Source organism: Rhinatrema bivittatum, chromosome 11, assembly GCF_901001135.1.
Source record: "Rhinatrema bivittatum chromosome 11, aRhiBiv1.1, whole genome shotgun sequence".
Classification (NCBI taxonomy): domain Eukaryota; kingdom Metazoa; phylum Chordata; class Amphibia; order Gymnophiona; family Rhinatrematidae; genus Rhinatrema; species Rhinatrema bivittatum.
In genome coordinates this window covers 46,051,388-46,070,154 of record NC_042625.1, presented here as the reverse complement: position 1 = coordinate 46,070,154, position 18,767 = coordinate 46,051,388, and the positions used below count along the sequence as shown (strand labels likewise).

General features: G+C 48.4%; 1 protein-coding gene across 4 annotated transcripts in view; it reads right to left on the bottom strand.

The window, feature by feature from the left end:
• Positions 1–18,767, bottom strand: part of GOLGA3 (golgin A3) — an 87,286-nt gene that overhangs the window by 46,749 nt on the left and 21,770 nt on the right. For all 4 annotated transcript variants that reach the window (XM_029619693.1, XM_029619695.1, XM_029619696.1 and 1 more), the window contains 3 exons: positions 15,203–15,315; positions 4,873–5,561; positions 4,494–4,605 (listed from right to left, as the gene is read on the bottom strand). In XM_029619693.1, coding sequence (XP_029475553.1) covers positions 4,494–4,605; positions 4,873–5,561; positions 15,203–15,315 — 914 coding nt within the window. The remainder of the gene's footprint in view (positions 1–4,493; positions 4,606–4,872; positions 5,562–15,202; positions 15,316–18,767) is intronic.

Sequence of the window (18,767 nt, the reverse complement as noted above, 5' to 3'; positions counted from 1 at the left end):
AGAACGCGTCTCTTGGCTGATAGTGTTGGCTGCGAGTGAGAGAGCAGAAGTTGTCTACTTTGCGATTTTGAGGTGATGCAAAGAGGTCTATTTGAGGATAATCCCATTGTTGGAAGATCGAGTTCGCTACTGAGGGGTTGAGAGACCACTCGTGCGGTTGAAAGGTGCGACTCAGCTTGTCTGCCAACACATTGTCCACTCCCGGCAAGTAGGTGGCCCTGAGGTACATCGAGTGGGAGAGGGCCTCCGCCCAGATCTGCACAGCTTCCTGACACAGAAGGTAGGAGCCCGTCCCTCCCTGTTTGTTGATGTACCACATGGCCACCACCTGGTTGTCCATCTGGATCAGGATGACTCGATTGGAGAGGCGATCCTGAAACACCCTGAGAGCATATCTGATTGCTCGAAGCTCCAGGAAATTTATTTGGTGTTTGGCTTCCTCTGGAGACCAAGATCCTTGTGTCTGCAGATTGGCCACGTGGGCTCCCCAGCCGAAGTTGGAAGCATCAGTGGTGAGAGTTATTTGAGGGTCTGGAGCCTGGAAGGGCAAGCCTTGGAGGAGATTGACCTGATTTCTCCACCAGGCGAGAGACTGACGGAGTGAGTTGGTTACGTGGACAATGGTTGACAGGGGCTGAATGGATTGAGTCCATTGTGACCTTAGAGTCCACTGCATGACTCTCATGGCCAAGCGGGCCATTGGGGTGACCTGAACTGAGGACGCCATGTGTCCCAGGAGGAATAGAAAGTGGTGTGCAGTAGTGGAGTGCTGAGACTGCAGCTGGTGTACAAGAAACACGAGATTGAGAGCTCGCTGTCAAGGCAGAAAAGCCTTTGCCTGCAAGGTGTCCAAGTTTGCCCCAATGAACGATAAGGTTTGAGATGGGACTAAGTAGGATTTGTTGTAGTTAACGAGAAATCCGAGCGAAATTAGAGTGTGTAAGGTAAGATGTAGGGACGACAGAGCAGCTTGCTGAGTGGGAGCCCTGATTAACCAATCGTCTAGATAGGGGTAGACATGAACACCTTGAGTCCTGAGGAAGGCTGCAACCACGACAAGGCATTTTGTGAAGACTCGTGGTGCAGACGCGAGGCAGAATGGAAGCACTCTGTACTGATAGTGCTTGGGGCCTACTAAAAACCTCAGGTATTTGCGATGGGATGGAATTATCACGATATGAGTGTATGCGTCCTGGAGGTCTAGAGAGCAGAGCCAGTTTCCTCTTTGTAGAAGAGGAAGAAGAGAGCCCAAGGTTACCATTTTGAACTTCTCTCAGGGAGGTACTTGTTGAGGGCATGTAGGTCCAGAATTGGACGAACACCCCCCCGATTTTTGGGGGATTAGAAAGTACCAGGAATAGAACCCTAGGCAGGGCTGAGAGTAGGGTACTGGTTCTATTGCCTTGGACTGGAGGAGAAGGAAGACCTCCTGTTTCAGAAGGATGGAGTGATTGGATGTTCTCCACGTCGGTAGTGGTGAGGAGTCCGGTGGAATGGAGAGAAAGTTCAGATGATAACCCTGAGCAATTAATCGCCAGGACCCACTGGTCTGAGGTGATTGAGTGCCACCTGTTGAAATGGCACAATCGACCTCCCACTGGTATGTGGGGCAATGGAAGCTGGCTGCTGCTCTCTATGCAGGAGTCAAAAACCAGAAGCAGGAGCTGGTTGAGGAGCTGCTTGCGGTTTTTGTTTTCATATCTGACGAGACTGAGTTTTTTGAAACGGTCTCGTAGAACGGGTTCTAGCTGTGGCGGTAGGATTTCTTCGGGCGGAAGAATGACTTGTTAGAGTCTTTTCGGAAGGGCTGTTTTGAAGAGTACTCAGAAGGCATCAGAGAGAGCTGTCTTAAGGTCTCATGATAGCCCTTGAGTTCCTCCACCGTTCGTTGAATCTGCTCGCCAAACAGATTATCTCCTACACAAGGGCAGGTCGGATAATCTGTCTTGTACTTCAGGGCGAAGGTCGGAAGACTTGAGCCAGGCCCATCGTCTTGCCGAGATAGCAGCTGCAGATACCCTGGTAGCAGTGTCAACGATATGATAAGATGATCTGATCTCATGCTTGCCTGCCTCAAAACCCTTGTTTACTAGGGTTTGGAGTTGATCTTGAAATTGCTGAGGCAGGGAGTCTGTCAAGTCTTGTATCTGCTTAAATAAGACCTTATTATATTGGGTCATATAGAGCTGATAAGAGGCAATTCTGGAGATGAGCATTGATCCCTGGAAGACACGGCGACCAATGGCATCTAGAAATTTCTGTTCCTTGCCTGGGGGAAAGGAAGTGTGAGGTTTTGATCTCCTTGCTCTTTTCTGGGCAGATTCTACAACCACAGATTGGTGATCCAGTTGAGGTTTGTGAAAGCCTGGAGCTGACTGTATGAGATAGGTGGTGTCAGCTTTCCTGTTGACTGGAGCAACAAAGCCAAGATGTTCCCAGTTCTTTTTGAGGAGATCCAGAACCACCTGGTGGATAGGGATGGAGGTTATTTCCTTGGGAGCATCCAGGAATTGCAGCAACTCCATTATTTGATGCCTATCTTCTGTTCCGTCTGTAATTGGAAAGGAACCAATTCAGACATCTCCTTCACAAAATTTATAAAGGAAAGGTCCTCTGGAGGAGAACACTTTCTGCTTTCAGTAGGTGAAGGTGGTGAAGGCAAATCATCGGTGTCTGATGAAGAATCATCAGTCCAGGTATCATAGGGATCAGCACCTGCTCCTCTAGGGAGTAGAGGAGGACGAGGCGGTGGGATCCCTGAAGGTCCTGGTCTAGGCTCCGAAGGACTCACTGGAGGCACCGATGAAGGCATCAAAGGCACCGATGGATGGCTCGGTGGCGCCGGACGTATCGGCACCGACAAACGTATCAACATCGATGGCTAAGGCATCGACAGAACTCCCGATGGAGGGATGCGGAACGGTGTTTCTCCTCCCGATAACAAAGTAAGCGGGGAGGGCACCGGAGCCATCGGTGACCCAGGGTTCATCGATGGAAAAGCGGCCATGAGCGCTTCCATCCTCGACAGCAGAGGTGCCAACGCTGCTGGAATCGGGTCGGTGGTCGGTTCCGCAATCGGTACCGGTGTTGGAGGAACTTGGAGTCGATGCATTGCCTTGTCGATGGCCTCCTGAACCATCCGGTCCAGTTCTTCTCGGAGACCTGAAGCAAGCAGCCCCGGCTCCGGAACAGAAGAAGGAGGCAGAGGCATAGTCTGAGGGACCACCGTTAAAGGCAGAGTCGTGGTTCCTGATACCCTGTCGGGTGAGGATTGCCTCGGTGACCCGGTCGCCGAAAAGGTCGGTGCCTTTTCTGGATGGGGTTTCTTCGACAGCAGCTCGGACGATGGCGAGGTCGATGATTTCGCTCCCTCGTTGGCCCGAGACTTTCGATGCCGGTGGTGATGTTTATCTCTACGATCCCCACAGTCCTGAGGGGGAGTAGAGGGTGTTAAAGGCCAAGAAGTAGTCGATGCCGGACGGTCACCGGCCAGAGGTCGATACTGGCGTGAAGTCGACGGTGCCAGTTCTGATGACGTCGATGAAATAGACGGTGTCGGGGTTTGAGCACGAAAGAGAAGTTCGATTTTCTCCATTCTAGCCTTGCGACCTTTTGGTGTCATTAGGGCACGTTTGGTGCAGGTTAGGACATTGTGCTCACATCCGAGACACATTACACAGACTTTGTGGAGGGTCTGTGATGGACATGGTGCGATTACAGTCCGGGCACCAGCGGAACCCAGACGCCATGGCCTTGAAAAAATTGAGCCGCGGTACGGTCGATGGCCAGTAGGCCGCAAGGGCCAAACTCGACGGTAATCAACGGAAAACGGGTAAAAAACTTACCGGAGTACCGCGGCTTGAAAAAGTTGGAGGGACCCCTGTGGGGTAAATTAAATTTTAGTAATTCCGTGAGGAAAATTCCTGTCAGGAATCTCTGCAGAGCTCCTTAACCGCGTGGCTACTGCTGCGCAGAAAAAAGAAGACTGAAGGGGGACCCCTGCTGGCTGCAGGGTTAGTGCCATGCTGGGCATGCCCAGTAGGGGCCAGTCAAAGTTCTGGAAACTTTGACAGAAGTGTTCCGTGATTGGACTCCATCCTGTCATGTCACTCATATGTGAGGACTACTATCCTGCTTGTCCTGTGAGAAAATCAAATTCTAGTCTCCTAAGAAGCCTGGCATTTGAAATTATAAGAAAGGTCTTCCTGTACAGCTCAGATACTGCCAGGTCTTCCTGTACAGCTCAGATAATACCAGGAAGCTGGTATTAGAGAGGCTCTCTCTAATACCAGTTCCACCAGCAGGGGCCCAATCTGGTTAAAGTGCGCTGCCAAGAGAAGGGAAGAAAAGTTGGCAAAACCCAAAAATCCACAGTACAAATATGAGTTCCTCAACTCATTTGATGTAGCCACAACAGCACACCAAGTACTGCAAAGACTGGCAGTTAACGAACTGATGGCCATGCTCCCATTTCCATTAAAACAGCACTGTACCTGGCTGGCTTCCGATGACAACGTTTCCAACTGTCCCTCAAGTCTCATTTTCTCCTTTAGGACCTGCAAGAGCTCATCATGAGTTCCTGCGATCGAGCTTTCCATGGACACACTGAAGAGACAAAGGCATGGACTGTTAGGTTTGGCGAACACCTCCTGTTTCATGCAAAGGAACAACTTATTTGACTGCCCAAAAAGGGCAGCTGGTAGCACCAGACACACATTGTTTTCTGTACTGATCTCTGCAACAAATAAAGTTACAAAATATGAAAAAAAAAAAAAAGCTGCCCCTTGCTTGTGAAGGAGGAGAACGCCCGCCTGCTTCTTGCACTAGTAACCCCCATTCATTCTCATGGAAGTTCACTTCAGCAGAACCTACCTGCTGGAAATGCTCCCTCTTCGGCTCAGCATCTCCCCATCAGCTTCCTGCTCCGGGTCCTGGGCACAATGCTCAGCAGCTGCTGCCTGCAGCACCTCACTAATGGAGGGAAAGTGTCCCATCGCATCCTGGCTAATCTCCTGGCCATTCACAGTGTACGGAGCTCCCCGTTTAATGCCATCGTAGACACCCATCCCGGCCGACATACTGCTATAAGTGGAACTGTCGCTCTCATTCCCGTCCTGCCGTGCTCCTGCTTCATGCCCATCAATCTCTGAACTGTTGTCTCCCACGAGGGACGAATTCTCCAGTTGCTCATCTGTTTCTGAGGTGAAGCTGATCTCAGACACCACAGATGTGAAACTGCCTCGGTTGGGTTTCAGCGACCCTGTGGAGGGCTCCACAGCCAGGAAATTCCTGCTGCCCTTCCCAGGCTCAGATTCCTCCGTTCTATAGTCTGCGAGGGATCGGATCTTGCTTGGCTTGGAAGACTTTGAGCTTTTCTTCTCTTTGGAGGATAGGGGAAGCCCTAGGCTGCCCAGTTTAGGTCCCCGGGGAACACTGGTCCGCAGGAAAGTATATTCCTTTGTCATAGCAACTGCACTGGCTCTAGGCAAGGTTTCTGGATTCATCATAAGCTCTGGGTCTAATGTACTACTTGGACGAATTTTGGGTGTAGACTGATTGGACTGAAAAGAAAGGAGAAATCAACAACTTTAAAAAAAAAAAAAAAAGTAGCATAATCCAATGTAAAAAAGAAAGAAAGAAACAACAAAAATTCCATTACGAAATATTTTTGCCTGCCCATCCTGTAATGGAATTGATTAGCATGAGTGTGACTACCCTAGCTAAGGATATGTTTAGGAGCTAGGCCTTAGTGGACTTGGCGTTCTCACACTAACACAAACCACAAGTGTAGCAACTGTGAGAATAGGAACTGGACGTGCAGAATTAGCTCGGTGAGAGAGCATTCTGTGTTGCTCCGTGTGCTGTGATTTCAGGGGGAAAGAAAGGCCCCTTTCCTTACCCCTCAATTACTCAGAGGCTTCACGGAATAAGAAAAGAAAACCAGTGGACTGTAACAGACACAGAGAGGGAGATCCTACCCAGGAGCATGTTTTGGGAAACCCCGTATGTTCCTCAAATCATGTTTTCAGATAAAAGGACGGAAAGGATATAACTAACAAACAGAGGCAGGGGAGGGAGATGGTAGAGGGGCAGACAGTGAGAGAGTCAATCCTCATCAACAGAAGCAGCTGCCCTAATAACTGCAAGAAAGTATTTCTACTGTCATTGCAACTATTGCCTTTGCTATATTTGTGCATTCTGCCTTGCTTTTGGGAACATAACTGTGCATTAATAATGAACACTGCTTATCCTAGTGTCAATTGTATACTGGCTCAGAGTGTGAGTGAGTGTAGCTTTGTGTTTCCTTGTGTCACGGATGCAGTCGGGAAGGGAAGCCTGAAGGATATTGCTTTGTGTCTTGAAGAGGCGGATCTTGCTGAAAGTGTTGACCAGGGAGATATCTGCCTTTTGTGTCTTTGGGTTGGGTTTTTTTTTCCACACCCACACAGTGAAGCTCAAAGAATCACATTCAGGCACTAACCTCTTGTAATATAAAATGGAGAAATTACATACCTGATAATTTTGTTTTCCTTAATGAAGACAGATGGACTCAGGACCAATGGGTTGTGCTCCCCTGGCCAGCAGATGAAGTCAGATTTCAAAGCTGACGTCACCCTAGACACACCCCTGCAGTGACCTCAGCCCTTCAGTATTCTCTTCAAAAACCACTGTGGACATACCTTCAAAAAAACTGTACTCAACCAAACTGAACCCCAGCAAGATTATGGATGCCCTGATCTAGGGACTGGATGAAGGCTCACCCATAATCTCTTGGAACCAAAATCCACTTCACGGGCGAATCCTTGGCAGCCGGGGGCAGGATGCTGAGTCCATCTGTCTACACTAAGGAAAACGAAATCATCAGGTAAGTAATTTCTCCATTTCCTAGCGTGTAGCCAGATGGACTCAGGACCAAATGGGATGTACAAAAGCTAACCACGATTGGGGTGGGAGACTGCCCGAGGTCTAATTAGCACCACCCTTGCAAAGGCTGCGTCTTCTCAGGCCTGTAGGTCCAGGCGATAGAACCTGGAGAAGGTGTGCAAGGAGGACCACGTTGCCGCTTGGCAGATATCGATGGGGACAACAGTCTAACTTCCACCCATGAAACCACCTGAGCCCTTGTGGAATGAGCTTTAACCTGAGAAGAAAATGGCTTTCCTGCCTCCACATAGGCTCCCGTGACCACCTCCTTAATCCATCAAACTATGGTAGCCCACAAAGCTGGTTCACCCTGCCTCCTTCAACCAAGAAGGACCAATAAGTGGTCTGTCTTTTGGACCAGTTCTGAAACTTTCAGATACCGCACCAAAAGTCTACAGACATTCAAATGACGGAGGAGGCGGTATTCCTCCGCATCCCTGTGCTTATCTAGGGAAGGCAACGAAATGGATCGATTCAAATGAAACTCAGAGACTACCTTGGGCAAGAATGATGGAACAGTATGAAGCTGTAAGGCTCCTGGAGTCATCCAGAGAAACGGTTCCTGACACAACAATGCTTGCAGTTCAGAGATGTGACATGCCGAGCATACAGCCATCAGAAACACTGTTTTTAAGTTTAATAAATGCAAGGAAGACCACAGAGTGGGAAAAAGGAGGCCCCTGCTGTAGCAGGTCTCTGTTCAGTGGGAGGCACAGGGGGCTCTCCACCTGGAGACTCCGCATGTCCGCATACTCCTCATGTCCGCATACCGCATGTCTGGTGCTACTAGTTGGAATAATCCCTTGTGGTGCTCAATTCGGCAAATGATGCTGCCCAGCAGGGGACACAGAGGGAAGGCATATAGCAACTCTTCTTCCGGCCATTCTGAATGAGAGTGTCGATCCCCAGGGACCACAGATCTCTTCTGTGACTGAAGAATTGGGGAACCTTCACATAGTGCGATGCAGCCAGCAAGTCGATAGACGGGATGCCCCAGCGTTCTACGATCAGTTGAAAGGCTTCAGCTAACACCCACTCTCCTGGATCCAGACTCTCCCTGCTTAGAAAGTCTGCTCTGATGTCGTCTTTTTCTGTGATGTCTGAGGCTAAGATCATCTGTAGATATATTTCTGCCCATTGCATAAGGAGGAAGAACCAGCTGATTCTCGGTTCCTCCCTGGTGGTTGATGTAGGCTATAGTCATTGCGTTGCCCGACATTATGCGGAGCACTTGACCCTGGAGACTGTGGCTGAATTGCAAGCATGCCAGCTTCACTGCCCGGGCTTCCAGGCAGTTGATGTTCCAGAGGCCCTCTTTATTTATTTATTTTATTTATTTAGAAACTTTTATATACCGGTATTAGTGGGGACATCATACCGGTTCACATATTAACAAAAGATTTAGAAGTACATTTCAACAGGGGAGGCGAACTGGGCAGGGGGTTAACCTAGAGCAGTAGGGAAAATAGATTAAACAACAAGAAATCAATAAGAGGTCATAACAAGAAGACAACAATGTACATTGTGATTAGATTCCTTAATATAAGGAAAAGGGCGGTCACCTCGGGGGTATGAGCAATAGAGGGAAGGGAGGGTCTATTCTGTGTAGGCTTGGTTGAACAGGAATGTTTTTAGTTTCTTTTTGAATTTGATGGCGCAGGGTTCAAGGCGCAAGTGGACGGGTAGGGAGTTCCAGAGGGCGGGGCCGGCAATGGATATGGAGCGGTCACGGGTGGATGAGAGATGAGCTGCCTTCAAGGACGGTACATGTAGATTACCTTTGTTGGCAGATCTGGTGGCTCGGGAGGACAGGGGCGCAGTGAAAGGGAGGTCAAGCCAGTTGGAGTTGTGTGTGTGGATAGATTTGTGTACTATGGTCAGGGTCTTGTAGTGTATACGGAAAAGGATGGGAAGCCAATGTAGATCCTTGAGGACAGGGGTAATATGTTCGTGTATGCGTGTGTTGGTAATGAGCCTTGCAGTGGCGTTTTGCAAAGTTGAAGGGGTTTTATTGAAGATAAGGGGAGCCCTAGGAGGAGGGCATTACAATAGTCCAGTTTGGAGGTAAGGGTGGCTTGGATCACTGTGCGGAGATCTTGGGTGTACAGCAGGGGTCGGAGTTTCTTAAGAACGTTGAGTTTGAAGAAGCCTGCTTTGAGGATAGATTTGATTTGTGGTTTCATGCTAAGGTTGGGATCAAGGAGAACTCCGAGGTCCCTAACAGCTGGTTGACCTGAGAGGAGGTTAAGTTTAGGGTCATTAGGTATGAGGTCAGGCGGTTGCGAGGAGATGTGGAGGAGTTCCGTTTTGTTTGCGTTGAGGGCAAGCTGAAGGTTGGTGAGGAGGGAGTTGATGGCTGCAAGGCAATTTTCCCAGTGCTCCAGGGCGTCAGATATAGAGCTATGAATGGGAATGATGATCTGAACATCATCAGCATAGAGATAGAATTTGAGTTTAAGGTCAGTGAGGAGCTGGCAGAGGGGGGTGATATAAATATTGAAGAGGGTTGAGGAAAGAGATGAGCCTTGCGGGACTCCTTGTTGTAAAGGGTGTGAAGCAGAGAGGTTGTTTCCAATTTTGACAGAGAACTTTCTGTTTGAAAGATAGGATTTGAACCAGGCGAGAGCTATTCCTGAGATGCCGATGCTTTCTAGCCGTGTCAGGAGGCGGTGGTGGCTGATGGTATCAAAAGCCGCCGAAATGTCAAGGAGGGCAAGGAGGTAGCTGTGGCCTTGGCCCAGACCTCTGAGGAGGTAGTCGGCTAGGGAGAGGAGTAGGGATTCGGTATTAAAATGTTTTCTGAAGCCAAATTGGGAAACATGGAGGATAGCGTGATCTTCAAGGTAATCCATGAGTTGCGAATTAACAACTTTTTCCATTAGCTTGGAAATAAGAGGGAGGTTGGAGATGGGGCGGAAATTGGAGGGGTCTTTAGGGTCTAGGGAGGGTTTTTTAAGAAGGGGTTTGACGACAGCGTGCTTAAGTGAGTCTGGGACCATCCCATGGGTGAGGGAGCAGTTGATAATGTCTGCTATGGCTCTAGCTATGCTGTTTGGGATGGCTATTAGCGCTTTGGTGGGGATGGTGTCGCTAGGGTGAGAAGCTGGCTTAAGTTTACGAAGGAGGCTAATGATTTCCTTAGAGGAAGTGAAGTCAAGAATGGCCATTGTGGGTTGGGATGAGGCGGGGATAGGAGTAAGGGTGGTGGGGGCACAGAGATTGGAGAACGGAAATCTGGAGAGGAGGTTGGCGATTTTACTCTGAAAGTAGATGGCCAGTTCCTCACATTTGGCGGCTGCCTCAGAGTCTGGTATGGTAGGAGGGATGGGGGTGGTGAGGCTGGCGACATAGGAGAAAAGCACTTTGGGGTTGAATTTATAGTCATGGATTTTTTTTTGAGTAGAAGTCACGTTTGTGTTTGAGTGTAGATAGTCTGTATTCGTGTAATGCTGTTTTGTAGCTAGAGGAGTGTTGCGGGGTAGGGTCCTTGCGCCATATTCTCTCTTTCTGTCTGAGATTATTTTTTAGGATTTTTAGCTCTTGGGTGTACCAGGGCTTGGAGGGTTTCGCAGAGGTGTTTATGACTCGTTTAGAGAGGGGGCATAGTTTATTGGCTATGTCTTCTGTAAGGCTATTCCAGGACGCTAAGGCTGTGTCGGGGTCAGAGCAGATTAGGTTTGGTAAGGACGAGGCTAATGCATCTGTAAGTTTGTCGCTGGGGCAAGTTTTTCTGGAAATTATGGTAGTGTGATGTGTATGGTTACTAGGAAGAGGTCTCATGGCAGAGAGTCGGCTTTCAATGAGGCAGTGGTCGGACCAGGGCACTGGGGTGCAGGTGGGTGTGGTGGTAGTTTGGAAGCTAGAGTTGATAAACATCAGGTCTAGCGTATGGCCAGCTTTGTGGGTTGGGGTTACTATGATTTGTCGGAAGCCTATGGCAAGGAGGGATTGAATGAAGGTGTCGCAGGATGCAGTGGGGGGGGAGAGAGTCAACGTGGAGATTAAAATCTCCGAGGATGATGGAGGGGGTGTCAGTTTTTATCCATTCTACAAAAAATTCAATTAAGGGAGACGGGTCGGACTCAAGGATGGTGGGGGGGGGCGTAGACAAGACAGATTTGCAGGGCATCTGCCCTAAATAGACCTATTTCAAGTTTGGGTGGAGTGGCTATGCTGATGGGTTTGAGGTTGAGGAATTTTTTAGCTGCTAAGAGGATTCCACCTCCTCTTTTTTTGGGTCGGTGGATGGGGAAGATGTCATAAAGGGTGGTTGGGAGTTGGTTTATATGGACGGTGTCTGAGTCTTTGAACCATGTTTCAGTGACTGCACAGATGTCTGGTGTGCAGTCCGTGAGCAGGTCATTGAGGATTGGCGTCTCTTCCTCTAGCCAACGTCCCTGGGCCGCGAGTTCCTGACAGTGAGCTCCCCAGCCCCAGAGACTCACATCTGTTGTAAGAACCAGCCAGTTCGTGGAAGACAGGGACACCCCCCCTGCTCAGATGAGCAGACCCCTATCGGTAAGTGGAGCTGAATTGAATAGTCTTGAGACTGCATGTTTCAACGTAATAGCAGCGAGCACTGAAGTGGGTGCATGTGTGCTCTTGCCCACGGCACTACTTCCAAGGTTGCCGCTATCAAACTGAGAACTTGGAGATAGCTCTACACTATCGGGCATATTATGCTCATCAACTGACACACCTGGGACATCAACTTCCATATCCGTGTGGTTTAGAGGAAGATCTTGCCCTACCTGGTATCGAATTGGACTCCCAGATACTCCAACGACTGGGAAGGCTTGAGACTGCTCTTGTCCAGGTTTACTACCCAACCGAGTTCCTGAAGCAAGGAAGTCATCCTGTTGGTCACCCGTAGACTTTCTTCCACAGACTTGGCCCGGATCAACCAATCGTCCAAGTACGAGTGTACCAGGATTCCTTCTCTTCTCAACACTGCTGCCATGACAACCATAATCTTGGAAAATTTTCTTGGGGCAGTGGCTAGGCTAAAGGGCAGTGCCTGGAACTGATAATGGCGACCCAGTACAGCAAGGCGTAAGATATGTTGACGTTCTTGACGGACTGAAATATGTAGGTAGGCCTCGGATAGGTCCAGGGAGGTTAGGAACTCTCCTGGTTGTACGGCTATTATGACGGATCATAAGGTTTCTATGCAGAAATGACTCACTCATAGGTGACTGTTGACACCATTGAGGACCAGGATGGGGCGAAAGGAAACTTCCTTCTTGGGTACGATAAAATAGATAGAATAATGCCCCATATTTTCCTGGGGTGTAGGTACTGGGATTACAGCTCTCATTCTGAGAAGCCTTAAAAGAGTAATCTCCACTGCCTGCTTTTTGTGCTGGGAGTGGCAAGGAGACATCATGAATATGTCCCGTGGAGTGCTGCGAAATTCCAGCGCATATCCTTCTCGTATGACCTCCAGTACCCACTTGTCCGAAGTCATCTTGACCCACCTTTGGTAAAAGACAGACAGTCGACCCCCTATCTCCTCGTTCTGAAGATGGGTCAGTAAAATTTCATTCAGAGGTTTGGGACGATTCTGAATCCAAACCTGCCCCTCTCTTAGGCTGTCAACTATAAAAGGGCTTAGTTCTTCCAAAGGGCCGAGACCTCTGAAATGTCGGGTTTTTGTAGGGACGGAAATGTTGAGATTCCCTGGACCAGCCCCTCGTAGCTGAGGGGCGCTGCAATTGCTTCCTCTTATCTTCTGGTAGTCGGGGGACTGGAGATTCGCCCCATTTACTGGCCAGTTTTTCCAATTTGTTTCTGAATAGGAGTAATCCAATAAAGGGCATATTTATAAGGCTGGCCTTGGAGGTTGCGTCGGCTGACCAATTCTGCAGCCATAGCTGTCTTCTGGCTGAAGTATAGACTAAATCTGAGCCCACATCTGCTAAAAAGGCAGCATTGGGTTCCATAGCCGCTCTGTGGTTCACCCCCAAGTCATCCACCTCCTGAGAGAGAAGTAGGCACGAACATGCTACCAGGGCACAACAAGAAGCAATCTGTAAGGTCATTGCTATTGCATCAAAGGACTGTTTAAGGATGGACTCCATCCGCCTATCATGTGCATCCTTTAAGGCTGCTCCTCCCTCCACTGGGATAGTTGTTCACTTAGATACAACGCAGACCAGTACATTCACTTTAGGGAAACGCAAACAATATCTCACTGCTGGATCCAGCGGGTATAGAGCTTTTAACACCTGGACCCCTTCAAAACTTGCTTCTGGGGCATCCCATTCCAGATTAATTAACTCCTGGATAGCTTCCAGTACTGGGAAGTAGCAAGAGGCTTTGCGCAAGGAAATCAGAATGGGATTCTTCTTTGGTTCCGTCAGATTCCACTCCAGGAACTCCCAGCATTTTCAGGGTCTGGGAAACCAAGCCCGGCAATTCATCTCTATGAAGGAACCGTAACATGGCTCGATACGGTTTTATTTATTTATTTAAAAGTATTTATATACTGTCTTAACAATGCAAATTGACCAAAACGGTTTACAATTAATAGTAATAAAAAAATAAATAAATATATATATATCATGCAAAATAATTATCTAGAAATAAAATAAAGTTGGAGAAAAATACAATCAAATCATAATAAAATTCATACATAAGCTGAGCTTAAAATAAAATGCCTATAAATAAAATGCCAGTACTAATCCCGGAGGAATTTCCCCTTCTTCCAAGGGATCTTGCTCTTCATCTGTGCCATCAGGGTCCCCACTAGGGATACCCTTGGTCAGGCGCGTCATGCCTTGAGGTCTGCCAACAGGCATGGGAGAGGGAGAGGGGGCTGGCTGGGGTTCCGTCCAGACAGGAGGAAGCGAGGAAGTAGACTGCGCCTGTACAAAGGCTTGTAGAACCTGGAAAAGTTCCACTCACGGCTGCCGGATCCATGCCTAGCCTGGGGGGAAACTGGGGTGGGCCCAGCCAAGTTTCCCTCTCCCATGGAAGACCCAGCCAAGAGGTTACTCAGATCCAGAGTACTTCCAGTTAAGGCTGCCAATCCATCATCTGAATGGGAGGAGCTGGACTCAGCAAAGTCTGGGGAGGCCAGATCCCCTTGGGCTTCCTCACTGATGACACAAGCTGGAATCCAGGTCAGGCTGGGAACCCCTAATATGACAAGCAGTGCAAGAGAGCAAGGCGCTTATGTTTCTTGGCTGCAGTAACCGTGCACTGGATTGGCTCGTGCTTAAAAATTTGTGTACACAAATTTTAAGCGCCTAATCGGGGCGCAGCACAAGCACAGCCCGTGCACCCGGCTTTCCTGTATCCTGTGCTTACTTTATTGTGCGCTTATCGACGTCCTATAGCAGGCAATATGAAACTCACAAAGACGCGTGTAAGATGGTGCCGCCGCGGCCTACCACACGGTATGCTGACCAAGTTTAAAGCAGGGCCTAGACCATTGGGGGGGCCGCTCAACCCGCTTGTAAGCCCACTTCCTTATGCCCCAATGGGATCAGGAACGATGTCAGAACAGTGCACTGAGCAAGGAGACCGGAGGAAATCCTACCGAAACCCCTCTTCTCTGAAGGTAAATCATTCTTTTTTTTTTTTTTTTTAAACTTACCTGGTCTCAGTGCATACCGGCTGAGTACAGAGACAGTCTCCGGTTGAAGGGGGGAGAGGGCTTTGGCCGTCACCACTGAGCTCAGCTTCCTGCATCCACTGCCTTTCAGCTACTTGAGCAGCAAAGTCCACGCCGGGAACCAGACCGAGGACCACCTGTGAGGGGATCTCGGAAATCACCTCAGGAATTCTTCACTTGGGGAGGGGGGGGGGACGGGGGACCTTTAGGTATCACCGCAGGAGAGCGGGGCTCAATCTTTATTCCAATTTAAAAGTAGAATTTCTTCTTCCAAAAGGTGCAGCGATCCCCAGAGGGAAAGCACGTCCACATCTGCTGGAGACAGGGAAATACCGAAGGGCTGATGTCACTTCAGGGATGTATCTAGGATGATTCCATCTCCATCTGCTGGCAGGGAAGCACAACTCATTGGTCCTAAGACCTTCTGGCTATATGCTAGGAAAATACAAAATACTCTGCATTCTTTCGAATATTCTGTGGTATAAAATCAGATCCCTGATGGTCTGAGATGGCATCTCAGGTTCAGGAACAATGATGCAGCTGCTCTCCTATACGGAGCTCCTCAACTCCTTGGGTTAGGTTTTATGACTCAGGCGGTTTACCCAAACCCTCAGATTCCAGCAACCTTGGGGACAGTGCTCAGAGCTGAAGGGGACTCACCCTCTCCTGATGGCGCTTCACTCGGTATTGCTTTAGCTGTTCTTCCAGACGGCGTCTTGCTTGGAGTCGGATCTGTTCTTCTCGCTCCAGAAGGAGGGAAGAATCTCCTGAACCTGCAGCAGAAAAAAAGATCTGCTGATGAAATCAAATGTTCAAAAGCATGGAATCAAAACCTCTTCATGAAAAGGCAGGAAAGCAAGAGTCTGCAATGTCAGATAGGAAAAGGAAAAGCCCAGTGCAGTGTAGGAGGGAGATCGTGTCTCAGACATCGTGCAGCCCCATTGTGCTTTCTCCAGTAAGGGACAAGCATTGCTGCAAATCCTCTCTTTACCTTGGACTACATGATTTTCCTAAAAAATTCATAATCAAGCTTTGAAATTAACTGATGCCGTCACTATGTTACAACTTTAAACCAAATTTGCTCCAGCAGAACAGAACAGGAGGCTATAGCAACATGATAGATAGACAGACAGACAGAAGGCCCCACGTTTGTACCCAAGGCAATAAAAGGTGAAGTCACTTGCCCAAGTTCACAAGGAGAATCAGTGGAACAAGTGGGATTTGAACCCTGGCTTCCTTAGCTCTGTCTGCTGTTCTAACCTCTAGTCTACTCCTCCACTCCATTCAAAAACATGCACTCCCATCAATGCCAGGCAAACACTGTTATAAACAAAATATTTATCATGGAAGTTTTGTTCCGTTTGTTGCACTATGTATGTAATATTCTTTTAAATTTTGCTATGATTCACTTAGAACTTTTTAATAGTCAAGGGAGTTAACAATGAAATAAATATATTAAGTAATTTAATTTCAATCATTTACTGTATGGAGAAGTTTAGCCCAGGCTGAATGACAAGCTTTGAAGCAGCAGCAAGAAGCATGCAAGCATGGCAAGTTAACAAGCCAATAGGACGCCTTGCTACTGGCGCAGCCCTTCAGGAACTACAGAAGCATTTAGGATTAATCTCAGGGGAGACTTCCCTCTAGCCTCATAGCCAGTAAGAGTGTAGTGTTATCCAGGCAGGACATCTAGGGAGTGGGACAGAAAAATGAGAAAAATGTAGGCTGAAAGACTGGCATAAACACTACTAGAAATCACATCCCAAATGGAAGAAGAGTGCATGCAGAACTGAAGATGTGATAAGGAAAGGTCTGTGAAACAAGCCTCTATTCCATGCTTAGACTCCTCCTAGATACTAAATAAACTTTCTCTTTGTCCCAGTGAAGATACTGAATGGAGAAATTACTTACCTGATAATTTTGTTTTCCTTAGTGTAGACAGATGGACTCAGAACCAATGGGTTTATGCTCCGCTGCTAGCAGATGGAGATGGAGTCAGATTTCAAAGCTGACCTCACCCTAGATATACCCTTGCAGTGACCTCAGCCCTTCAGCATTCTCTTCAAAAGCCACTGTGAACATGCTATTGAAAAAACCTGATTTAAAATATGATTACATTTGGATAACCATAACTCTACTCCACCAATCATAAACACTGAACCCCAGTAAGAATATAGATGCCCTGATCTAGGGATTGGATGACGGCTTACTCATAATCTCTTGGAATCGATATCCACTCCATGAGCGAATCCTTGGCACCGTTCTTGGGCAGCCATGGGCGGGATGCTGAGTCCATCTGTCTACACTATGGAAAATGAAATTATCAGGTGAATAATTTTTCCATTTCCTAGCATGTAGCCAGATGAACTCAGGACCAATGGGATGTACAAAAGTTACTCTCAATTGGGGCAGGAGGCTGCCTGCGGTCCAGTTAACACTGCCCTTGCAAAGGCTGAATCCTCTCAGGCCATAGAACCTGGAGAAGGTGTGTAAGGAGGACCACGTCGCCACTCGGCAGGTATCAACGGGAGACATCAGACCATCTTCCACCCATGAGACCACCTGATGGAATGAGCTTTAACCTGAGAAGGTAGTGGCTTTCCTGCCTCCAAATAGGCTCCTGAGTCCACCTCCTTAATCCAGCAAGCTAAGTTAGCCCGCGAAGCTAGTTTGCCCCGCATCCTTCCACCGTGAAGGACAAACAAGCTGTCCGTCTTTCGGACTGGTTCTAAAACTTCCAGATACTGCACCAAATGTCTACTGACATTCAAATGACGGAGGAGCCGGTATTCTTCCATATCCTTGTGCTTATCTAGGGATGGCAATGAAATGGACTGATTCAAATTAGACTCCAAAGACTATCTTGAGCAAGAAGGATGAAATGATACGAAGCTGTAATGCTTCTGGAGTCATTCGGAGGAATGGTTCCCAACACGACAATGCCTGTAGTTCAAAGATGCGACATGCAGAGCATATAGCCATCAGGAACACCGTTTTCAAGGTTAATAAATGCAAGGAAAGACTGCACAGCAGCCGAAAGGAGGGCCCTGTCAAAAATTCTAATACCAGATTAAGATTCCACAAGGGAACCCCACCATAAGGGTGGCCGGAGGTGCTTCACCCCTTTCAGAAAAAGGGCCACGTCCGGATGAGCTGACAGGTGGGTTCCGTTCACCTTACCCCTGAAACAGGGGAGAGCCGCTACCTGGACCTTTAAGCAGTTAAGGGTCAAACTTTTATTCAAGCCGTCCTGCAAAAATTCCAAACTAAGTGGGATTTTGACCACCCGAGGGGGACACATACCGCATTCCTCGCACCAGGCCTCAAATACTCTCCAGACCCGCACATACGCTAGGGACAGAGAACTACAGAGCACAGAGTGAGGTGGCAATCACTGCCACAGAATATCCTTGCTTCATCAGGTAAGCCCTCTCAAGGGTCAGACCGCAAGACAGAATAGAGTCGGATCCTCATGAAGGACCAGTCCCTACTGTAGCATGTCCCTGTGTGGTGGGAGGCACAGGAGGGTCTCCACCAGGAGTCTTCACATGTCCGCATATCACAGATGCCTGGGCTAATCTGGATCTACTAGTAGGACTTGATTCTATGAATGACCCTGTCCAGTAGGGGCCACAAAGGGAAAACACATAGCAACTGTTCTTCCAGCCCGATCTGAACAAGAGCATCAATCCCCAGGGATCACTGATCTCTTCTGCAACTGAAGAATTGGGTAACATTTGCATTGTGAGATGCGGCCAGCAGTCTATGGACGGGAGACCCCAGCGATTTACTATCAGCTAAAAGGCTTTGGCCGACAACACCCACTCTCCTGGATCCAGACTCTCCTTGCTTAGAAAGTCAGCTCTGACGTTGTCTTTTCCTGTGATGTGGGAGGCTGAAATCATTTGTAGATGTATTTCAGCCCATTCTATAAGGAGATCTATCTCATGTGACACTTGCTGGCTCTTGGTTCCATCCTGGTGGTTGATGTAGGCTACCATCGTTGCGTTGTCTGACATTACACAGACTGCTTGACCCTGGAGTCTGTGGCTGAATTGTAGACACACCAAATCTGACTGCCTGGGCTTCCAAGCGGTTAATGTTCCAGAGGGCCTCTTTCTCGGTCCAACGTCCCTGGGCTGTCAGTTCCCGACAGTGAGCTCCCCAGCCCTGAAGGCTCACATCTGTTGTGAGGACCAGCAAGTTCAGAGAGGAACAGGGGTAC